The 21598-nt window shown below is 36.8% G+C and overlaps 1 protein-coding gene across 1 annotated transcript in view; it reads left to right on the top strand.

Annotated features, from left to right (window-relative positions):
- Positions 1-21598, top strand: part of ELOVL7 (ELOVL fatty acid elongase 7) — a 106253-nt gene that overhangs the window by 77095 nt on the left and 7560 nt on the right. The window contains exons 3-6 of the mRNA XM_036767318.1: positions 5642-5832; positions 13546-13626; positions 16424-16480; positions 18500-18605. Of these exons, the coding sequence (XP_036623213.1) occupies positions 5642-5832; positions 13546-13626; positions 16424-16480; positions 18500-18605 (435 nt within the window). The remainder of the gene's footprint in view (positions 1-5641; positions 5833-13545; positions 13627-16423; positions 16481-18499; positions 18606-21598) is intronic.

Below are 21598 nucleotides of genomic sequence, written 5' to 3'. Positions count from 1 at the left end.
TGTTGGATTTTATTCCCCCTGTGACCTTGGGAGGGTCACTTGACCACTCTAGGCTTCACTTTCTTCCTCCTTAAAATTAAGGTGTTGGACTCGATAGAAGGTCTTGAGGATTCCCTTCAGCTCTTGGCCTGAGAGTCTGTGACCTTACTGCAAGCGTGTCACTCCTTTGTGAAGAAGAGAATACTTCTACCAATGTGCATTCGTGGAGACCAGTTAAGACGGGATGGAGAAGCAAGGGCAGAAAAGAAGGCACATGTTTTCTCTCTCTCCACTGTGAGCACACCCAGGATAAAATTATTAGCCTATATTCAATCAAAACTTCAAAGGAATCTGGAAAGAAAAATTTTTTACACAATGAACATGTTCCTTAACTAAACAATATGTGTAAAAACAAGATACTTTTAAATATATATGTGTATATGTGTGTGTATTTCCCCAATTGCATTTTAAAACAACTGTATTAACATTTGGTTCTTTTTTAAAGTTTTGAGTTCCAAATTCTATTTCTCCCTCCTTCCCCTCGCCACTCCCTGAGATGGTAAGCAATCAGATACAGGTTATACATATGCAATCATGCAGAACATTTCCATATTAGTTATTTTGTACAAGAAGACTTGAATGAAAGTGAAAAATAGCATGCTTCAGTCTATATTCAAACAATATCAGTTCTTCCCCTGGAGATGGATAATATGCTTCATCATTAGTCCTGTGGGATTGTTTTGGATCATTATACTGCTGAGAATTCGCAGTTCTTCATTGAACAATATTGCTGTTACTGTGTACAATGTTCTCCTGGTTCTGTTCACTTCACTTTGCATCAATTCATGTAAGTCTTTCCAGGTTTTTCTGAAGTCATCCTGCTAATAAACAAGATACTTTTTTGCTTTGAAAATGGCATATGAAAAAATTGACAGCTTTTCCTAGATGATATGATTTTTATTATTCCCAGAGATGGGGGGGGGCAGTCTAGGATTTCATTTCTTGGTTCAACTCCCTTTGTAAGAGCAAAATGTATTCATCTTTAAACACAGACACACATATGACAGGCAACATGGTGCAGTCATTAATGTGCTGGACTTGGAGTCAGGAAGCACTGGGTTCAAATCTTCTGACATTTACTGGCTTTATGTTGATAGTCAAAGCACTTATCCTCTTGGTGCCCCAAGGCAACTCTGTAGGACTATAAATTGCAGATCTGCATTGTTTGAGGGAGTTTCCATGCTGGGAATAAGATCAAAGATAAAAGGGACATTGGAGGTCATCCAGTCCAGCTTCCCCATCTTCCCCCTTAATTTTAGAGATGAGGAAACTGAGGCCCAGAAAGGTTGTAACTTGTCCAGGGAAGTCTCCACAGTGATAAAATTATAGCTCTGCAATCACAGAAATCTCAGCCCCACCTCAAATTAGGCATATATAAACTTTAAGCTGAAAAATGTTTTAATCAAAGTAGAAAATGATTTTCAAAATAAAAAACTCATTTTTTTCTTCTTCTCATGTGAGTCAATAATCCTTTTTCACCCCAAATCACTTTTATTTATCTGTTCTTTTCATGCTGATAGTAGTGGGGGAGAAAAGTCCCAGATGATGTCTTTTTTAAAAAAAATAATGAATCAGATGTTTTCCCAGGTCTAGGAGTGATATAGTAAAGTTGAACTACATTCTGCTTATCCAGCCATTCTGGAGAGCAATTTGGAATTATACCCAAAGGGCTATAAATGCTTTTTGACCCAACAGTACTATTACTAAGTCTATATCCTAAAGAGATTTAAAAAGGGGTGGGGGCGAATCTATTTGTAAAAAATATTTATAGCAGCTTTTTTGTGGCGGCAAAGAATTAGAAATTGAGAGGATGCTCATTATTGGGAATGGCTGAACAAGTTGTGGTACATGATTGTAATGAAATACTATTGTTCTATAAGAAATGATAAGCATGATAATTTCAGAAAACCCTGAAAACACTTACATGAACTGGTACAAAGTGAAGTAAGCAGAACCAGGAGAACACTGTACACAGTAACAGCAATATTGTATTATGATCAACTGTGAATGACTTAGCTATTCTCAGCAATACAATGATTCAAGACAGTTCCAAAGCACTTGGGATGAAAAAAGGCTATCCATTTCCAGAGAAAGACCTGACAGAGGCTGAATGCAGATTGACGCATACTATTTTTCACTGTATCTAAAAAAATGTTTTTGGTGTGTTTTCTTTCACAATGTGACTAATGTGGAAATATGTTTTGCATGATTGCACATATATAACATATCAAATTGCTTACTGTCTGGGGGCAGGAGGGAGGGAGAGAAATGAAACTCAAAATTTTAAAAAATGAATGTTAAAAATTGTTTTTATATGCAATTGGGTAAATATAAAATACTAAAGGGAAAAAACTACATTTTGCTTTATAGGCAATTAGATTTGAGCTAGAAGGGACCTTTTGAATAATCAAATTCAACTTAATTTTATAAGTCAGGAAACTGAGGTACACAGGTCTTCTGGTTTTACACAGGTCCTCTATATTTCTTTTATTAGGAATAATAACTAGCCACCTTAATTCTGTGACCTTGCTATCATCCTTTAGGGAACAGGTTATCTCAAGGTTAACTATTGAGCTCCTCCTCAGTCATTTCCAACTTTGTCCCAACCAATTTTTATGATCTATTCTAGTTTTCCTAGTCACTCCCGGTTCTGTATAATTGTAACTATTTTTTAGAGAGAATTTATGTAAAGGGCTCTGTAAGCCTTATAAGGCCATGCTAAGGTAAGAGATTGTTTTTATTCCTAAGTCTGTCTTTGGAGTGGTGTTGCTCAAAGGTGTTGATTTATGAATCAGTTGCTAGGCTTCCATTGACTATATTAATTGATATGGCAATGATGGTCTAACAAGATACTCCCTTATTTTTAAAAGTAAAGGGAAACTTCTAGAAGTACTAGAAGATGTTAGTGAGGTTTACTAGGCTAACAGATCTCAAATTTCTCTTTAATTAAATTATGATATATGTTATAGAAAAATAAATCTTGGAAAAAAGTATCATTGAGGAGTTACTACTACTCACTCTATAGTACAGGCATAACTTGGAGATATTGTGGGTTTGGTTCCAGACCACATTAATAAAGTAAATATTTCCATAAAGCCACAACAGGAATTTTTTGGTTTCCCAGTGCATATAAAAGTTATGTTTATATTGTCCTGAAGTCTGTTAAGTGTGCAGTTGTATTATGTCTAAAAAACAATGTACATACCTTAATTTTAAAAATATTTTATTGCTAAAAAATACTAACCATTATCTGAACCCTCACTAAGACATAATCTTTTTCCTGGTAAAGGGTCTTGCCTCAATGTTGATGGCTAATGATTGATCAGGGTGGTGAAGGTTGGGGTGGCTGTGGCAACAACCAGTGTCTCTGATAAAGGCCTCATATCTAAATATACAGGGAACTGAACTGAATTTATAGGAATACAAGTCATTCCCCAATTGAGAAATGGTAAAAGGATATGAACAGGTAGTTTTCAGAGGAAGAAATTAAAGATATCTATAGGCATATGTAAAAATGCTCTAAATCACTATTGATTAGAGAAATGCAAATCAAAACAACTCTTAGGTACCACAACTCTCCTGTTAGATTGGTTAACATGACAAAACAGAAAAATGATAAATGCTGGAGAGGATGTGGGAAAATTGGAACATTGTTGGTGGAGTTGTGAACTGATTCAGCCATTCTGGAGAGCAATTTGGAACTATGACCAAAGGGCTATAAAAATGTGCATACCCTTTGACCCAGCTATACCACTTTTAGCACTACATCCCAAAGAGATCATACAAGTGGGGAAGGGACCCATATGTACAAAAATATTTATAACGGGTCTTTTTGTGGTGGCAAAGAATTGGAAATCAAGGGGATGCCCATCAGTTGGGGAATGGCTGAACAAATTGTGGTTTATAAATGTAATGGAATACTATTGTACTATAAGAAATGAGGCGCAGATGAACTTCATTATAACCTGGAATGACCTATATGAATTGATGCTGAGTGAGGGGAGCAGAACCAGGAGATTAATACATATGATTACAGACATACAGTATCTGTAAGGACTAACTTTGATAGACTTGACTCCACTCATCAATGCAAGATTCAAAGACAGCTCCAAAAGAGTCATGGTGGAAAAAGCTATGCACAATCAGAAAAAGAATTATGGAGTCTGAAAACAGATTGAGGCAAACTTTTTGCTCTCTTTTTTTCCTCCTTTTTTGGTTTCATTTCTCCCTTCTCATGATTCATTCCATTGGTTATAATTCTTTACAACTGTACTATTAGGTAAATAAGTTCAATATGAAGGCATATGTAGAACCTACATTGAATTATATGCCATCTTGAGGAGGAGGGGGGGAGAAGAGGGAGGGAGAGAAAATTTGGAATCCAAAAACCTTTTGGAACTGAGTGTTGTAAACTAAAAATAAAAAAATTTATTTCTTATTAAAAAAAATAAGATGACAATGAAGTTTGCCACGTTAATTGACCTTTCCTTTCACTTGAACACTTAGAGGCCATTGTAGGGTTATTAACTGATCTAATTTCAATATTGTCGTGTCTCAGGGACTAGGGAGGCCTGAGGAGAGGGAGAGAAATGGGGGACAGGTAGTAGGTAGAGCAGTCAGAACACACACAACATTTATTAAGTTCACTGTCTCCCATAGGTTCGTGGCGCCCCAAAACATTTGCAATACTAACTTCAAAGATCACTGATCACAGTCTACCATAACAGATAATTCTTTTTTTACTTCTTGTGTGACTACAGGCAAATCACTTAACCTCTGTAGGCCCAGTTTTCTCGTCTGTAAAATGAGGGTATTGGACTCAATGATATTCAGAGTCCATTCTAGGTATCAAGATATGGATGGTATGACCCCATCATTGGAGAGATTTGAGCCAAAAGATGAATAATCCCCTTGAAAGGTAAGGGATTCTTGTATCAAGCAGGAGACTGGACAAGAAGGTGCCTTTCTTTTTTTCGGTGACATGACTTGCTCAGGGTCATACAACTAGTAAGTGTCTGAGGCCACATTTGAACTCAGGTCCTCCTGACTCCAGGGTCATCTACTGCACCACCTAGCTGCCCCACAAAGGTGCCTTTCAACTCTGACAGTGATACTGTGAAGACTGCACTGTCCTTGAAGAGTCAAGATTCAAACAAATTTGGAATAGAGATCATATTTTTTTCAAACTTGATTGGAAGATGGAAGTAGAGCTTTCACTAACCATTTTTTTTTCAGGCTATATATGTCAGTGTGTCAGGTTGCTATGATGTTATCCATGGGAATTTCCTTCCCTGATGACAAGTCATGTAAAGTTAATTATCTTAGACAAATGCTCAGGGTGAGAAGAATTGAAAGATTTTCCCATGGTCACGCAGTTAATCACAGTGGGAGTTGAATCTGGTTCTCCAACTTCAGTCCTTGTTACTCAGGTCACAGTACCAAGCTGACTTTCTCACCCTTTGCCCTTTTTGTATGACTAGGGAACGATGCTACTGATTATGATGTCTCATTATCCAATTTAGACACCCTATTCTAACCACTTGAAAAATATATCTTCTCCATTGACACAACAAATGTTTGTTGGCAATCTTGTTTTTTTTAGATCCCAGAGTGGGAGATTGGCCACTCATGTCCTCTCCTCTGCCACAAGCCCTTATCCTTGGAGTGTATATCTACTTTGTCACTTCTCTGGGACCAAAGCTCATGGAAAACCGCAAGCCCTTTGACCTCAAGAAATTGATGATTACATACAATTTTTTAATAGTGCTCTTTTCTTTATATATGTGTTATGAGGTAAGTATTTTTAGTCTTTCTAATGGGAGATTTTGTTATTATTAGAGTATAAAATAAGCATGCTTCACAGATTGTTGCTTTAATGATTATTATGATTGTGAGGAAAAGTGCAGAGACAGATCTTTAGTGACTGAGTTGAGCCTGAGAAGGCCTTGTCAGATGCTTCCCTAAAAATCCCCATGAATTGTCTTGAAGATAGTGAATCATTTGGAACAATCTCATTGTAACTCAGTCTAGAGGCAAAGTGAGAGATCTGTTAATTTGTCAATACTGTGTGATGCTCTAATAGCTTTAAAGTAAACAATTCTGAATGAAATTTTAGCTTTAAAATATGGGACCTAATTTTTCATGAAATATTAAAAATGTTTCAGATCATGATTAACCAGAATATTCAAGAAATAGATGGGGGGGGAAGGGAATCACTTTATTTTGACATAGAAAAAAAAAGCTTTCCGAGTTACATTTTTTCCTTATCATTTTCATTTCCAAAGTGCTTTTTGATGTATTACTCCTCTTGTTACCACATCCTAATATTGCTATGTGAAATATTTGTAAAATTTTTTGAAATCTTAAACCACCATGTAAATGCTAGTTATCATTATCATTATTAGTATTACAGCATCCTGGTACTTCTTGTCAGAGAAGGGCACTGACATATTCTATTCTAATGATATTAAGTGTATATTTATTGAATTAGGTCTCAGAACTCTGGTGTTCGTCATTTTTGTTTACAGTTAATGTTGCATATTCAGTTTTATGTGCCTGGCTTCAGGGCCTGCATCTTAGAAGACATGTCTAATGGCAAATTTGGGTCAGGAATGAACTGGAGAAGCTCTTCAACAGTAGCTAAAGACCATTTGGACTCCTCTACCTGACTCTAGCCTGGATTGTTTGTTGTTATGTATCGAAGTTTTTTGATGTCCTTTAAAAGGACAAGTGAGTCCTATGATGACCCAATCAGTCGGTTTTGCAGTTGAGTCTAACTCTTCATGACCCCAGCTGGGGTTTTGTTGGCAAGGATACTGGAGTGGTTGGCCATTTCCCTCTCCAGTTCATTTCACAGATGAAGAAACTGAGGCAAATAGAGTTAAGTGACTTGCCTAGGGTCACACAGCTAGTAAGTGTCTGAGACCAGATTTGAACTCAGGAAGATCAATCTTCCTGATTCCCACCCAGACCACTGCGCCACCTAGCTGCCTATGATGTAGTAAGACATAAACAATATAAATATTCTTTGAAAGTTTTAAAAGACTAAATGTATAGTAGTGTCACATATTGCGAGAAGGCTGTGGTATGTTTTAAATTAATCTGTGTTTCAAGAACTACTTTTTTAAGCTTTGGTCCTTAAAAATGTATTCTAGTCCTGCTAAGCTAAAAGCAGTTTTTTTGGTTATGAGAAATGTTTTATTAAAATAGTGATTATGTAGCCCTTCAGTTATGGAAAAAAAAATTGTGCTTATAATGAATTTCCAGAATGTTTAGTTGTAATGGAATTCTACTAAAATGAATATACCCAAATGGCACGTTTTGAAAAATAAAACACAGTGATTATGCGTGCTCTGTGTGGTAAATAAATGCTTATTAAATTAAATTGGAAGTGAATTAGTAGACTGTTAATGGACCAAAAAAATAATTCAGTTTTCTTCTAATTTCTAATGCTTGCACCACTGAACCAGTCTGGTAGCGTGGAAAGAAAAGTGGATTGAAATCAGAGGACTTAAATGTGTATTCTGACCATGCCTCTTACTACACATGTGATCTTGGGCAAATCATTTAACTTCTTCGGCCTCAGTTCCATAATCTGTAAGACGAGTGCATTGGTCAAAATGACCACTAAGGTAGCTTTCAGCTCCAGATCTGTAATCGACAAATTTCTTCTTCATAGTGGGTGATATCCGAGGAGGGAATTTATTACATAGGGTACATGGACAGAGACCAGAGAAAGCTCTTGGGACAGGTTCATTTGTTGTGATAGCAGCAGATGGCTTGTAAGAGGCCAGTGTATGAAAGCAGGTTGGTTACACAGTTCTTCTGTATAGCAAAACTTGTAATGACATCGAGATGGTGCAGTGGATGGGACCTGGGCCTGGAGTCAGGAATACCTGAGTTCAAATTCAGACTCATATACTTACTAGCTGTTTGACTGTGGGTAAGTCACTTAACTGCTGTTTACCTCAGGCTCCTCATCTATAAAATGGGGTTAACGGTGCCTCCCACCAAGGATTGTTGTAAGGATCAAATGAGACATTAAAAAGCATTTAGCACAGTGCCTGGCACATAGTAAAAACCATATTATGTTAGGTATTATTATTATTAATAATAATATTAATAGTAATATTTTACCCATATGAGGAAAATGGTTGAATTTGTCAAATGGCACCTGAGGCAAAATTGTGGCAGTCCCTTGCACTACAGCAACTGGCACTTCTGTAACCTCAGTTTCTCCTTTTAAGTAGTCACCAGGCTGAACTCAGCTTGCCCTTTCAGAGTGAATGGGGCCAACTTCATTCCACATCTTCAGTTTATTCCAGAGAGTAAAGTGGGGTTTAACCCCCGTCATTTGGACTATACTCTTATTCCTTCTACGTGCCTCCCCAAGCTGCTTGTACCAACTAATTTCACTTCTCTTTATGGAATGTGGACAGATTAGCAAGAAACATCAATGATAGCCAAACAGGTAGCTGAATGGTGCCGAGTTAGGGGAGGAACAGTAAGAATATGAGCCTTTATATGGTATCTGTGAGCAGCTGAAATGTCTGAGTGTGTTAGGGGGTGATTTTCTTGCGTATGCTCTCCAGTTTTTAAGGTTATGGTGCAGAACCAAATTTGCATCAGTTGATTTTGTTTCTTGGCTGTCAGTGTTGTCTACTAAAAAGTTTGAAAGACTCTTGGATTTAACTTAGCCAAGCCCTTTCCCTTGGGCAAGTCAAGTGACTTGCCCAACCCGGCCTATGTAGTAAGAATACACATTAATGTCCTCTGATTTCAATCCAGCTTTATTTCCACTCTACCAGACTGATTCAGTGCTGCAAACATTAGAAATGAAAAGAGAAGAGAATGCCCTTTCCTGTTAGTCTGCCTTGTATCCACTTAGCCTAAATGATTGAGTTACTCATACACTAGTTTTTCGCAGAATGAAATAGGTGTTCCTTTTGGCTTGGATGATGTAAGTTATTTCTGATCCTTGGTAAATAGCCATTTTGAAAGACTCATGTATGTGTGAAATGAATATATGTATACATTACTGTGGCATTCTTAACTAATCAAAAGTTAGAAATGAGAAAATGATGAAAGGCGATAAGAGCCCCACCTCACTTAAAAGGTTGATACCTTTAACAGCTAAAGAGGATACCTTCTCGGTTGTACAACATATCAGAGAATTTATCACACAAGGTACAGTGTCATTAGGTGTGAAGGATAAATAGCCTCATGGAGAATGTGGTAAAGATATGCTATTGTTGACCCAGAGTCAAACAGAGAATGAGATAAAGGAAAGAAACATTTACTCGAAGAACCAAGCTTGGCTCAGAATATTATGCTCTCTGTATTCTGTGTCTATTCAAAATTTCCTCAAGAGAGCTAGTTAATCAGTCCACATTAGCAGCCAGGAAAGAGTCCAGGTTAGAATTTAAAAGTTGAAAATTTTATGTACTCTCTCATATTCAATATAGTGTTTATTTTCTGTAGAATAAGATAATTATAGGCTGAGAACTTTTTGGCCCCAGCAACTCATGAAAGCAATAGAGTAAGATATGGGGTCCTTATGATGAGCAATGATGGAGGACATGCTCACTTAGTCAAAATCAGAGGTCCTTAAAGTATGAATTGATGAAAGGTATTTATTAAATACATACGATATACCAGGTACCATGTTGGGTGCTAGAAATACAAATAAGAAAGTGATGTTCTCTGCCCTTGAGGAGTTTATACTCTAACATAAAAGACAACACATGTAGAGGAATGATGTCCAGGGAAGGAAGTTTTTATGGGGAATTCTCTAGAAAGATAGCTGGGTCAGTCAGTCAGGAAACATTTATAAAACTCCTACTATGTGTCAGGCACTGTGCTAAACACTGAGAATACAATGCTTTTGAGTAGCTCACCATCTAGTAGGGGATGCAACATGCAAATAACTATATACAAATAAGCTATATACAGGATAAATTGTAAATCATCAAGGCACTAGAATTAAGAGGGTTTGGGAAAGATGTCTAGTAGAAGTTGGGATTTTAGCTTAAAAGAAGCCAGGAGTTGGAGATAAGGAGGGAGAGGATTCTAGGCATGGAGAACAGCCAAAGAAAATGCATGGAATCTGGAGATGGAGCATCTTGTTCAAGGAACATTAAAGAGGCCAGTGTCACTGCAGTGTAAGGTATAAGGAGGTGAGTAAAATAGAGAAATACTGGAAAGATAGGAAGAGGCCAGGTTATGAAGCCAAACAGAAGATTTTATAGCTGATCCCAGAGATGATAGGGAGCCACTGGAGTTTATGGGTCACCCTTGTGCTTTAGGAAGATCACTTTGACAGTTGAGTAGAGGATGGACTAGAGTGGGAAGAGACTTGTGGAAGGGAAATAACCAGCAGGCAATAGATTGAAGGTGTGTGTGTGTGTGTGTGTGTGTGTGTGTGTGTGTGTGTGTGTGTGTGTGTAAGAGTCAGAAGTCAAGCATAACACATAGGATGTGAGCCTGGATGACTGGGAGGATGATGCGGCCCTCAATAGTAGTAGGAAAGTTTGGAAGCAAAGATGATTTGGGGGGAAAGATAATGAGTTCAGCTTTGAATACATCGAGTTTAAGATGTTTACATGACATCCAATTCAAGATGTTTAATAGGCAGTTGGAGATACAAGACTGGAGGTCAGTAAAAAAAATTAGGGCTAAGTAGGTAGGTTTGAGAATCATTAGCATAGAGATGAGATCAGATATGAATTACGATAGAGGGAGAAGAGAAGAAGGACCAGGACACAGGCCTTTTCTGAGGTTAACAATGTGATGTGGATGAAGATCGAGCAAAGGAGACTGAGGAATGGTCAGATAGATAGGAGGAGAACCAGGAGAGAGCAGTGCCCTAGAAACCTAGGGACAAGTAAAGAAGAAAAGAGTGATTGACAGTGTTAAAGGCTACAGAGAGTTCAACAAGAATGAGGACTGAGAAAAGGCCAATAAATTTGACAATTAAGAGATCCTTAGTAACTTTAGAAAGAGCTGTTTTGGTTGAATGATAAGATTGAAAGCCAGACTGTAGACTGTTGAGAGTGGGAGAAGATGAAGTGGAGGAGCCCATTGTAGATAGACTTATGAAGGAGTTTAGCCACAAAATGCACGGGTAATATGGGATTTTATATATAGTTGGTGGGGATCAAGTATGGTTTTGTTTGAGGATGGGGAAATATGATTATATTTATAGGCACTAGGGAACAAAAATGAATGAGAGAGAAGGCAATCTTTTGAAGGCACAAAGTAATGCTATCCCTTGTGCATGGAGAGGGGTAATATTGGTCCTACTTGCCTAATGGCAGGCTAGATGAGATGTGAAGCAGGGTCTGGAGCCTAATAGATAGAGTGGTTTAGATGTGTGCTCATCATAATTCCAAAGCTGAATGGATTAACCTCCCCTGGAAGGGAGTCATGGTCTTTGGAGGGTTACTCCGTAGCCCAGAGGATCTCTTTTCCAGTATGGAGAAGAAGGTCTAGCTGCAGAGCAGATGGCAAGATACCTTGTAATGAGAAGAATCTGACAGATTAATTATTTATTGATAATTATTAATTAATTAGTCATTACAGTTTAGACATCAAGAGTACATAGCAAAACTTTAACCATGATTTGGACCATGTCTTAGTATAAAGAAAATCACTGACAAAAAGGCTCCCAAACATTAGCAGATTTAGTTTTTCCTCAGTGGAATCAGTCATGTCTTTCTATATGTCTCGGTCCTGTGGTGCATTTTGAAATTTTCCTAGCTAGCTTAGAAAAAGGAGTCCAACTCTGAAAATGTGTTTATGTGTACGTTTTTGTCGTGGCAGTGAAGCAGTGTGTGCCCTGTCTCAGACCCATACTGAATGTGACAATGAGCAAATAATCACAACCTCTCAATGCTCTGAAGCAACTCTCTGAGAATATAAATTACAGATAAATTGTCAATCCACATGAATAGAAGGGGTTCTACATTGGTTGTTCTCTCTAAAATTGATATCACATATGTGTCTCCCTTCCTGCAGTCTGTGTGCATGGATACATTATGTGTTTGTATCTGTGGAACTATGCTTTCTTTATAATCATTCTATTAATTACATGTCTAAGAATCTGTCATGTCTAGGTAAATAAAATGATTAAATGGTGAGTACATACCTGTCAGATATATCGATTATGTTGGTTGCTTTTGCTTGACTGATTTTCTTTGTTACAAAAGAAGGTTCTTCTGCTGCTGGTGGGGGAGGTTAGGGCAGGAGGGCCTATCTGAAAATAACTATGTTGTAAAAACGAAAGGTATGAATAAAATGAGCCAAGTCAGGTGCTGGTATTTTTTAAGATGAATTTTTAATGGCCCAACTTTCATGATATTTCATAGTTCACTTTTTTTTTCTTCCTGAAATGTCTCCATATGGCCTTGAAAATCCTATTTTCAAGTTTACACACAACATGATTATATTTTTAGTTTTAATAGACCATTTGCAAAAGTTTAAGTAGGTACCATCAGGTACCATCACATGATGAAATAAGTTTTTAATTAAAAAAAATTTTGCTGTAGGTTTATCAAATTAGAAATGGTAGGGCTGAGGTCCATTGGAAGACTATGACATCACTGTGATGCTCAGTGAAAAGTTCTAAGAAAGGTGAAATGTGGGATGTGGGCACTTGTGCAAATAGACTATTGACAACTACTTAGAATGTCCATTAAAACTAATTAAACTAATTAAAACCAAAATAAATAGAACCCTTGGCTTCTCATTTTCAAATACTGTTTTAATAGTAAACTTGCCCACAATCAGACTTGGAAGAATGTCGACACGGTATTTAGATTCAATTTCAAGCCATTATCTTCAACAAACAGTTCGTTCTTTTCTTTACTGGACTACAGCCATTTTGTGGGTGTGTTGGAATTAAGGTCCTCCAGATTGCAAAATTGTAACTGACTTTTTAACAAGAATATTTTCTTGTTTGGATACTCTACTCTACTAGTTTACCTTATCTTTTTCTTTTTTTTAAAAAATGTTACTTTGTCCATTTTCTTGAATTTTCATTTAAGAGAAAATAGTGTCCATGTGGTCTATGCCTTGAAGTTGAACCCTGAACAAAAGGCAAATAAACACCCAGTTGTTATGTTCACCTAGAAAATGTCTTGAGGTAATGTTTTGACTTGATTATTTGCTTATTTCATAAGTCAAAATATTAATTATTGCTAGATATGAGAGAAAATTTCATCACCCGGCAATCATCTGAGTAACATGCGGTTTAGACAATCTTTTCCTCATTTCTCTTCTCCCTGTTCTTTCAGCAGGGTACACTATGTTGGAATAACTGTCCAAAGAAAGTTGTTTTATTCAGAACAATATTTGCATGAACAGCAAAATGAATTTGAGTGTTATTTATAGTTGGTTACCATTGAGATACTCTTGTAAGAAATGTGTGGGGGAAACCCAATTGAAATTCTTAGGTATACTGGGAAGTAAATATTTTCTTAATGTTTTTTTCTTTCTCTTCACCTGTAGTTCATCATGTCTGGCTGGGGTGTAGGCTATTCATACCGGTGTGACATTGTCGACTATTCCAGATCACCTATAGCCCTAAGGGTAAGTTGTCGTTTAGTCATTTTTCAGTTGTGTCTAACTCTTTATGACCTCATTTGGCACAGACACTGGAGTGGTTTGCCATTTCCATCTCGAGGTCATTTTACCGATGAGGAACTGAGGCAAACAGGATTAAGTGACTTGCCCAGGGTTAGACAGCTAGTAAGAGTCAGGAAGACTCTTCTTCCTGACTCCTGGCCTGACACTCTATCCACTGTGCCACCTAGCTTCCTTCAAGGGTAACCATTAACTATTAGAGCTGGACAAATTAAAAGGATGTTTTTAAAGCTGATTTTGAATCACATTTACTCTACTCTAGATTCAAAATCAGTTGGAGGGAGGAGCCAATACAGTGGAGAAAAAAACAGGGACTCACCTGAACTCTCCCAAATTCCCCTCCAAATACCTTTAAAATAATGCCTCAAAAACAAATTCTGAAGTTGCAGAACCCACAAAAGTATGGGGTGAAATAATTTTCCAGCCCAAGAACCATATACAGAAATTGAAAGAATCCACTGATCATCTCCTGAAGGAGATCCCAAAATGAAAACTCCCAGGAATATTATAGCCAAATTCCAGAGCTTCCAAATCAAGGAGAAAATATTGCAAGCAGCCAGAAAGAAACAATTCAAATATCATGGAGCCACAGTCAGGATATCACAAGATTTAGCAGTTCCTACATCAAAGGATGGGAGAGCTTGGAATATGATATTCTGGAAGGCAAAGGAACTAGGAATACAACCAAGAATTACCTACTCAGCAAAACTGAGTATAATCCTTCATGGGCAAAAATGGATATTAAACAAAATAGAAGACCTTCAAGCATTCCTGATGAAAAGACCAGAGCTGAATAGAAAATTTGACTTTCGAATACAAGAGCCTAGAGAAGCACAAAAAAGGTAAATAGGGAAGAGAAACTGGAGGGTTTCAATAAGGCTAAACAGTTTATATTCCTGCATGGGAAAAATGATATTTATAACTCCTAAAAACTTTAAGGCACTTAGAAGTATAAATAGAAGGCATGGATGTGAGTTGAATATGATGGGATGATTTATCTAAAAATAAAATAAAATTAAGGGGTAAGAAAGAGAAATGCACTGGGAGAAGGGGAAAGGGAGCCATAGAATGGAATAAATTATCTTACATAAAAGAGGTGCGAAAGAGTTTTTACAGTGGAAGGGAAGATGAAGAGGGGGCAAGATGAGTTCTCCTTGGAATTGGCTCAAAGAGAGAATAATATACACCCTCAGTTGGATATAGAAACCTATCTTATCCTACAGGAAAGTAAGAGGGGAAAAGAATAAGAGAAGGAAAGGTAATGGAAGGGAGGGTGGATTGAGGTAGGTAAAAGGAAGAAGCAAAACACTTTAAAGGATGGACAGGTTGAAAGGAGAGATAGGATAAACAGGGGGAAAATAGGATGGAGGGAAATACACAGTTAGTAATCCTAACTGTGAACAAAAATTTTTACAAAAAGTTTTTCTGAAAAAGACCTCATTTCTCAAATACATAGTCAAATACACTGAGTCAAATTTATAAAAAATAAGAGCAATTCCTCAGTTGATAAATGGTCAAAGGATATGAACAGGCAGTTTTCAGACAAAGTAATCAAAGGAATCTATAATCAGATAAAAATGCTCTCAATCACTATTGATTAAAGAAATGCAAATTAAAACAACTCTGAGCTACCACGTCATACCTATCAAATTGGCTAATATGACAGAAAAGGAAAATGACAAATGTTGGAGTAGATGTGGGAAAATTGAGACACTACATTAGTTTTGGTGAAGTTGTATGCTGATTCAACCATTCTGGAGAGCAATTTGGAACTATGCCCAAAGGCTATAAAACCATGCATACCATTCGACCAAGCAATACCTCTACTAGCTCTGTATCCCAAAGAGATTACCAAAAAAGGAAAAGACTCTTTATATACAAAAATATTTATAGCAGCTCTTTTAATGGTGGAAAAGAATGTGTATCAATTGGGGAATGGCTGAACAAGTTGTTCATGATCATGATGGAATACTATAAGAAATTATGAGCAGGATGCTCTCAGAAAAACCTAAAAAGTCTTAAATGAACTGATGCAAAGTGAAATGATCAAAACCAGGAGAACTTTGTATACAGCAACAGCAATATTGTAAGATGATTAACTGTGAATGGCTTAGCTATTCTCAGCAATATGATAATCCAAGACAACTCTGAAGGATTTGTGATGAAAAATGCTATCCATTTTCAGAGAAAGAACTGATAGAGTCTGAGTGCAGATTGAAACATACTTTTCCTTTACTTTATTTTTCTTAGTTGTTTTTTGTTGTTTGGGTCTATGTTTTCTTTCACAATATGACTAATGTGGAAATATGTTTTCATGACTGTACGTGTATAACCTATATCAAAGTGCTTGCCTTCTCAATAAGGGAGGAGGAAGAGAATTTGGAGCTCAGATTTTTGTTTAAATGTTAAAAATTGTTTTTACATGTAATTGGAAAAAATGAAATATTAAATCAAGAAAAAAATCAGTTTTAAAAACATTCTTCTCATTGTCCAGCTGTAATAATTATTAGTTATGATGTCTGACTGAATTTACTACACTAAAAATTGATAAATGAATTAATTAAGATTTGAGGCTGAAAGGCTTGGGAGAATTAAAAAATTTTCTATGAAAAAAATCAGAGAAAATCAAAGGCATTTCCCTTTTCTTTCATTCTCTTTTCTTTTTGGTGGGATAGAAAGTGTTGGTATCATTATTTCTAGTCTTTAATTAAAATTCCTTGTTCTCCCGTGTATGCTTCTGCAGATGGCATGGACCTGCTGGCTTTATTACTTCTCCAAGTTCATTGAACTATTAGACACTGTAAGTATGAAGTCATCCAGTTAAGTAAATACTTGATTTCTTTCTATGGAAATCATAGATTAGAAGAAAGTTAATACAGTTTTGTTTTGGTGCCTCACTTCCTTACTAGCCAGACTTTGTACCTTTGATTAGCCTCATTATCTCTCACTTATTCAAGAAAATGCATGGGGGAAGATACCTCTATTTTCAAAATGTTTCCCAAACCTTAAAAAAGATGTCCCTACAATCATCTCATGCAAAGTCATTAAGTAATACCTATGTATAAACACAACTCTCTCATAACCTATGTAACAGCTCACCTTTACTCTACTGATTTGAGTCCCATACAACTATCTCAAAACCCTTAAAATAGCTCTCCATTGCTTTGAGTCTTATGATTAAGTTTAGAATGTGTACAGATCTGTTCTAGGCTCTTTATAGTTCAGATTTAGGAAGGACTATTGTTATTTGACCAAAATTGTTGCCATCAGAGCACAAAGGACCTTCACTCTACAAAGCACTATAGACTAATGCTAAACTATACCTGAAGAGCCTATCTTTAAAACAAAAACAAAAACCCCTGAACAAATGAAAACAAACCTATCACGGATATATAGAGAACATCATCCAAGTACTTTATTTCATACTAAAGTCCATGCTTTTTAGGTCTCCTTTGCATCTTGCTTGTGAGCATGCTCAGTGCTTACAGACTCTGGCCACAGAATCTGCAGAAATGTGCTTGTACCAAGAATTCCGTTCCTCTCAATTCTATTGATCCCATTTGAAGAAATCATGTGTGTTTTTCTTTTCCTTCTATGGAAGCTAGGACGAAAGACCACTCCATTTTCTGTTGTTTCTACCTCTACTAGTTAGGACTAGTAGGAGAACCTCAAGCCCCAAGTCTTTTTAATTGTACTCTCCCTTTATGACCCATACAACTATGTCCTGTTTCAAATCTTCACCTCACCTATTTCTCTGTTTCACTGTTCAGAGAATGTTAGAGACGGAAGGAATATTAAATATCCTTTAGTCTAACTCCTTTATTTTACAGATGACACAGTTGAGGCTCAGAGAGATAAACTGACTTGTCAAAAGTCACAGTCAGTGAGTCCTGGGTGGAGACAGGCCTGGAACCAGAATCCTCTTGACTCCCACCCAGTTCAGTTCTCTTTCCACTGAACCATGTTGCTTCCTTACATTTTTATAAGCATTTGTATTTTGGCTTTGTTACTTTGTTATTTTGTTTTGCACATTCCTAGTGCTATGTGAAATGTCGCGCCCTTACCTCCCAATAGTCCTCTCTCTTGGCCTTATTGCTACATAATTGTTCCTTCGGGCTGTTATACCTGTGGAATTCTGGGCTTTGTTTACACTCTTCTTCTTAAGTTGCCTAATAATTTTTCTTTCATACTTCTCTGCAAACAAATCCACAGATTCCATTTTATAATGCCTTGACTTGGCCATGTTTCCTAAGGTACTTCTACTTTGCTTTCTGTTTCCCAATTTAACTCTTTGGAAGTTATATTTTTTAAAAAAACCTATTATTATGTCTTTATGCATTTTTTGATGACTGCTAATTGTTTTTTAACCTCCTCTCTTATTTGCTTAAATCTAGATTTATCTAAATTAGAGGAAATACAGAATTTTTCTAATCCCAAGAATTAGGACCAGTCTATTCCTGTCATTATTTCTTTCTTCATATTTGCTCTGATTTCTTTTATTTGTTCCTGCTCCTTCCTCCACCCTGTCTATTTGACCACCTCATTCTACTCCTACTTCCCCATCCCTCCCACCTCTAAGACTTTAATTTCCCTAGAATTATCTGACTCTTCATAATCACATAAAGGGGAGACAGCCTCTTTTGTACTTCCCCTTATGAAACTGTCTCGTTCTGTAAACATTCCAGAAAACTTGATTTTTAAAGCAAATTGTGTTTGTGTATTCACTAAAAATATTTCACACTTCCCCTATGTTTGTGTATACTAAATGTATATTGCATGTATTTTAAATGTGAACTTGATTTTCTTTAAATTATTTCAGATCTTTTTTGTTCTGCGTAAGAAAAATAGCCAAGTTACTTTCCTGCATGTCTTCCATCACACCATCATGCCATGGACCTGGTGGTTTGGAGTCAAATTTGCTGCAGGTAGCTGAGGGAGAATTGGGATCATGTGTTATAATAATAATAAAATTCCATATGTTATAAAAACAGTAATAATGATAGTAGCATTTACATAGCACTTTAAGGTTTTCAAAGTGCCTTTATAAATATTATCTCATTTGATCCTCAAAACAACCCTGGGAAGTAGGTGCTAATATTATCTTCACTTTATGGAAGAGGAAACCGAGACAGACAGAGGTCTTGCCCAGGGTCATACATATAAATTGTCATTAAAATGAAGAAAATTAACAAATTCTCTGGAAAGTCAGAGAAGACACTCAAGTGAAACTCCTGACTTTCTATATGGGGATCTTATATAGCTTTTTCTGCCTTGCCTATTTATTCTTCCCTGGTCTAAAATACCAGATAGTTAAGGCTCTTTGGCACATTCTTCCATATGTATTCTTTAGTTGAGAATACTTTGGGTCCTCTTCTTCAGTTTTCATTTGCTCTATTCTCAATATGTTAAGAGTACACTTCTTTATAGTGGAACACATATCCTCTATTGGTAGGGATTTTGTTAAATAATGGAGGGGCAGCATTGCATAGTAGATAGAAAACCAGTTTTGAGCCTAGAAGACATGGATATAAGTCCTTACTGTGACACATCCAGACTGTATGACCTTCAGCAAGTTACTTAACCTCTCCATGTTCTAGGCAACCCTCTCAGACTCCAAGTTGCAGAAATAGCATCAACCTCCATTGATGAGAGCATCAGGAATTCCCTATTCTGGAATTTTGTTGTTGTTCGGTTGTTTTCAGTCATGCCCTACTGTTCGTGACCCCAGTTGGGATTTTTTTGGTGAAGATACTGGAGTGGTTCGCCATTTCCTTTTCCAGTTCATTTTATAGATGAGGAACTGAGGCAAACAGGGTTAAGTGACTGGCCCAGGGTCACACAGCTAGTTAAGTTTCTGAGGCTAGATTTGAACTCAGGGTCTTCCTGACTCCAGGCCAGCTACTTTATCCACTTCATCACCTAACTGTCCCTCCTATATTGGGAAGTTAATGTCAATTTCAGTGCTCAATACACCTTACCAATATCTAGATTTCTTCCCATCAACCTTTATTAAACATACACAATAATGTTCCCATTAAAAAAACCTGTCCAAAATCTGTTTGTATTCTTGTGCTACTTACAGTACTGAAGGATCCTCTTTGGTAGTACATGGTGTTTTGGTTTAGTTCTTTTGAATTTTATGAACTATGGAATTAATTTGTCTTGTAAGTTTCTTAAGGGCAAGTCTCTTTAAATCTTTTTCAGCTCCTAGATTAATTGCTTGAACTGACTTTAAGAGGAAGGCAGCATGGTATAGTGGCTAGAACACTCCTTAGTCCTGGAGTCAGAGGATATAGGTTCAAAACTCACCTCTGATGATTACAACCTATATGACCTTGGGAAAGTCACTTAACCTCTGGGCCTCAGTTTCCTGATCTATGAAACAGGAGGGGTGGATTAGATATCCTCCGTGGTCTCCTCCAGCTCTGGACCTACTATCCTTGTCATTCCTTTGGCTGAGAGAACTCCCAGTGTCAGACATTTTTGTATCAATTAGCTTATGAGTGAGTAGATAGAAGTCCTAAGGAGTTGCATGTTGTGCTTAATAAATATTTATTGAGTAAATGGATTTTATATAATATGGCTTGAATAGTTTGTATTAAGTTATATTTTGAACCCACAAGTAGAAATTTCAGAGAATTAATCTTTTTTGCTGATACAGAAATCAATTTCCACTGATTCTTTTTTTTAAAAGAATCTTTCATTCAAGAACTCAAACAGTGCAGTCCAGGCTCTACTACCATGTTAAATTTATAATGGACTTTAAAAAAAACATGCAGTATATATAACAGAGATTTATGTACAATCCTCTTTTTCTGCTCTTTACATGTGGAAATGTTTGTGTTTCTAGATGTCTGTGAAGTTCACGATGAAAAAAGGAAAATCAAATTTAAAAAACTGAATCTTCCTCCTCATAGTACAAGATTTTTGGGGATACACTTATGTCTGTTCCTCAAGTTTAAGAATCTTCAGGCTGCTGGAATAAAGCTTTTTTCATATAGTGACATCATTGCAATCTAGTTTTGAAGATTAAGGAGAAAAATTTTAGAAGATTCCAGATCTGAACCCAGGGAACTCACAACACAGGGGAAACCCTGTGGTTTGGGGGTAAAGAGGACTAGGAAGGAAAATGTGGCAGGAGGAGGAAAATCCCAGGGTTGACAGAGCACTACTGTGACTTCAGATATGCTTTTGCATTCACTGCACTCCAGGAGACATGTCAGCAATTGAAATTCCTCAAGTTGGCAGCTTGCCAGGGAGAATTTTTCCAGAGGAAACAGATCTGATTTTATAACCTAGTTCATGAAATAGAATTCAGGTTATAGTCAGATTTCTAACTATATCTATTTCATTTTACTTTGATTTAAGAAATGTTTATTAAGTACCTGCCTTTTACAACACAGTGTGCTAGACCCAGGAAGAGAGAGAAGCCAATGCAAAGGAGAGCAGGTCCCTTTTGTGAGGCATTTGTAGTCTAAATAGGGAAGAGAGTGAATGTATTTGGAAAGGACTGTTACACAAGGTACACTGTGCATACAATCATAAGGAACACACAAGCAATCCCTCTTAGAGATTCATAAGAAGAGATCATTGCTTGCTATGCTATCTTTTCCTGCCCAGTCTTGTTTCTACTTACTGTTAAAGGTATGAAAAGTATTTTTTTTTACTGAGTTCTAAGTCATCTTTACAGCTCTTTGTCTGTCCTATGTTAAAAGTCACTGACCTTTTGAGGGCTAAAAGCCCATAGTGCAGCACCTTATTGTAAGTACATGATACACTTCCAATAAATATTAAATCGATTCCCATAAAGCACTCAGCCTTTTTCAGAAGAATGCGATGTAGTCTTGGCCATTAGCAATACTTTACAAGGGGATTTCAAGGCCATGAAGTAAGGAATAGCCATATGTCTGAAACCTTA

This window comes from Trichosurus vulpecula, chromosome 1 (assembly GCF_011100635.1).
Source record: "Trichosurus vulpecula isolate mTriVul1 chromosome 1, mTriVul1.pri, whole genome shotgun sequence".
Taxonomy (NCBI): domain Eukaryota; kingdom Metazoa; phylum Chordata; class Mammalia; order Diprotodontia; family Phalangeridae; genus Trichosurus; species Trichosurus vulpecula.
Note: the sequence above shows the minus strand (reverse complement) of the source record. Positions and strands in the feature narration are given on the sequence as shown.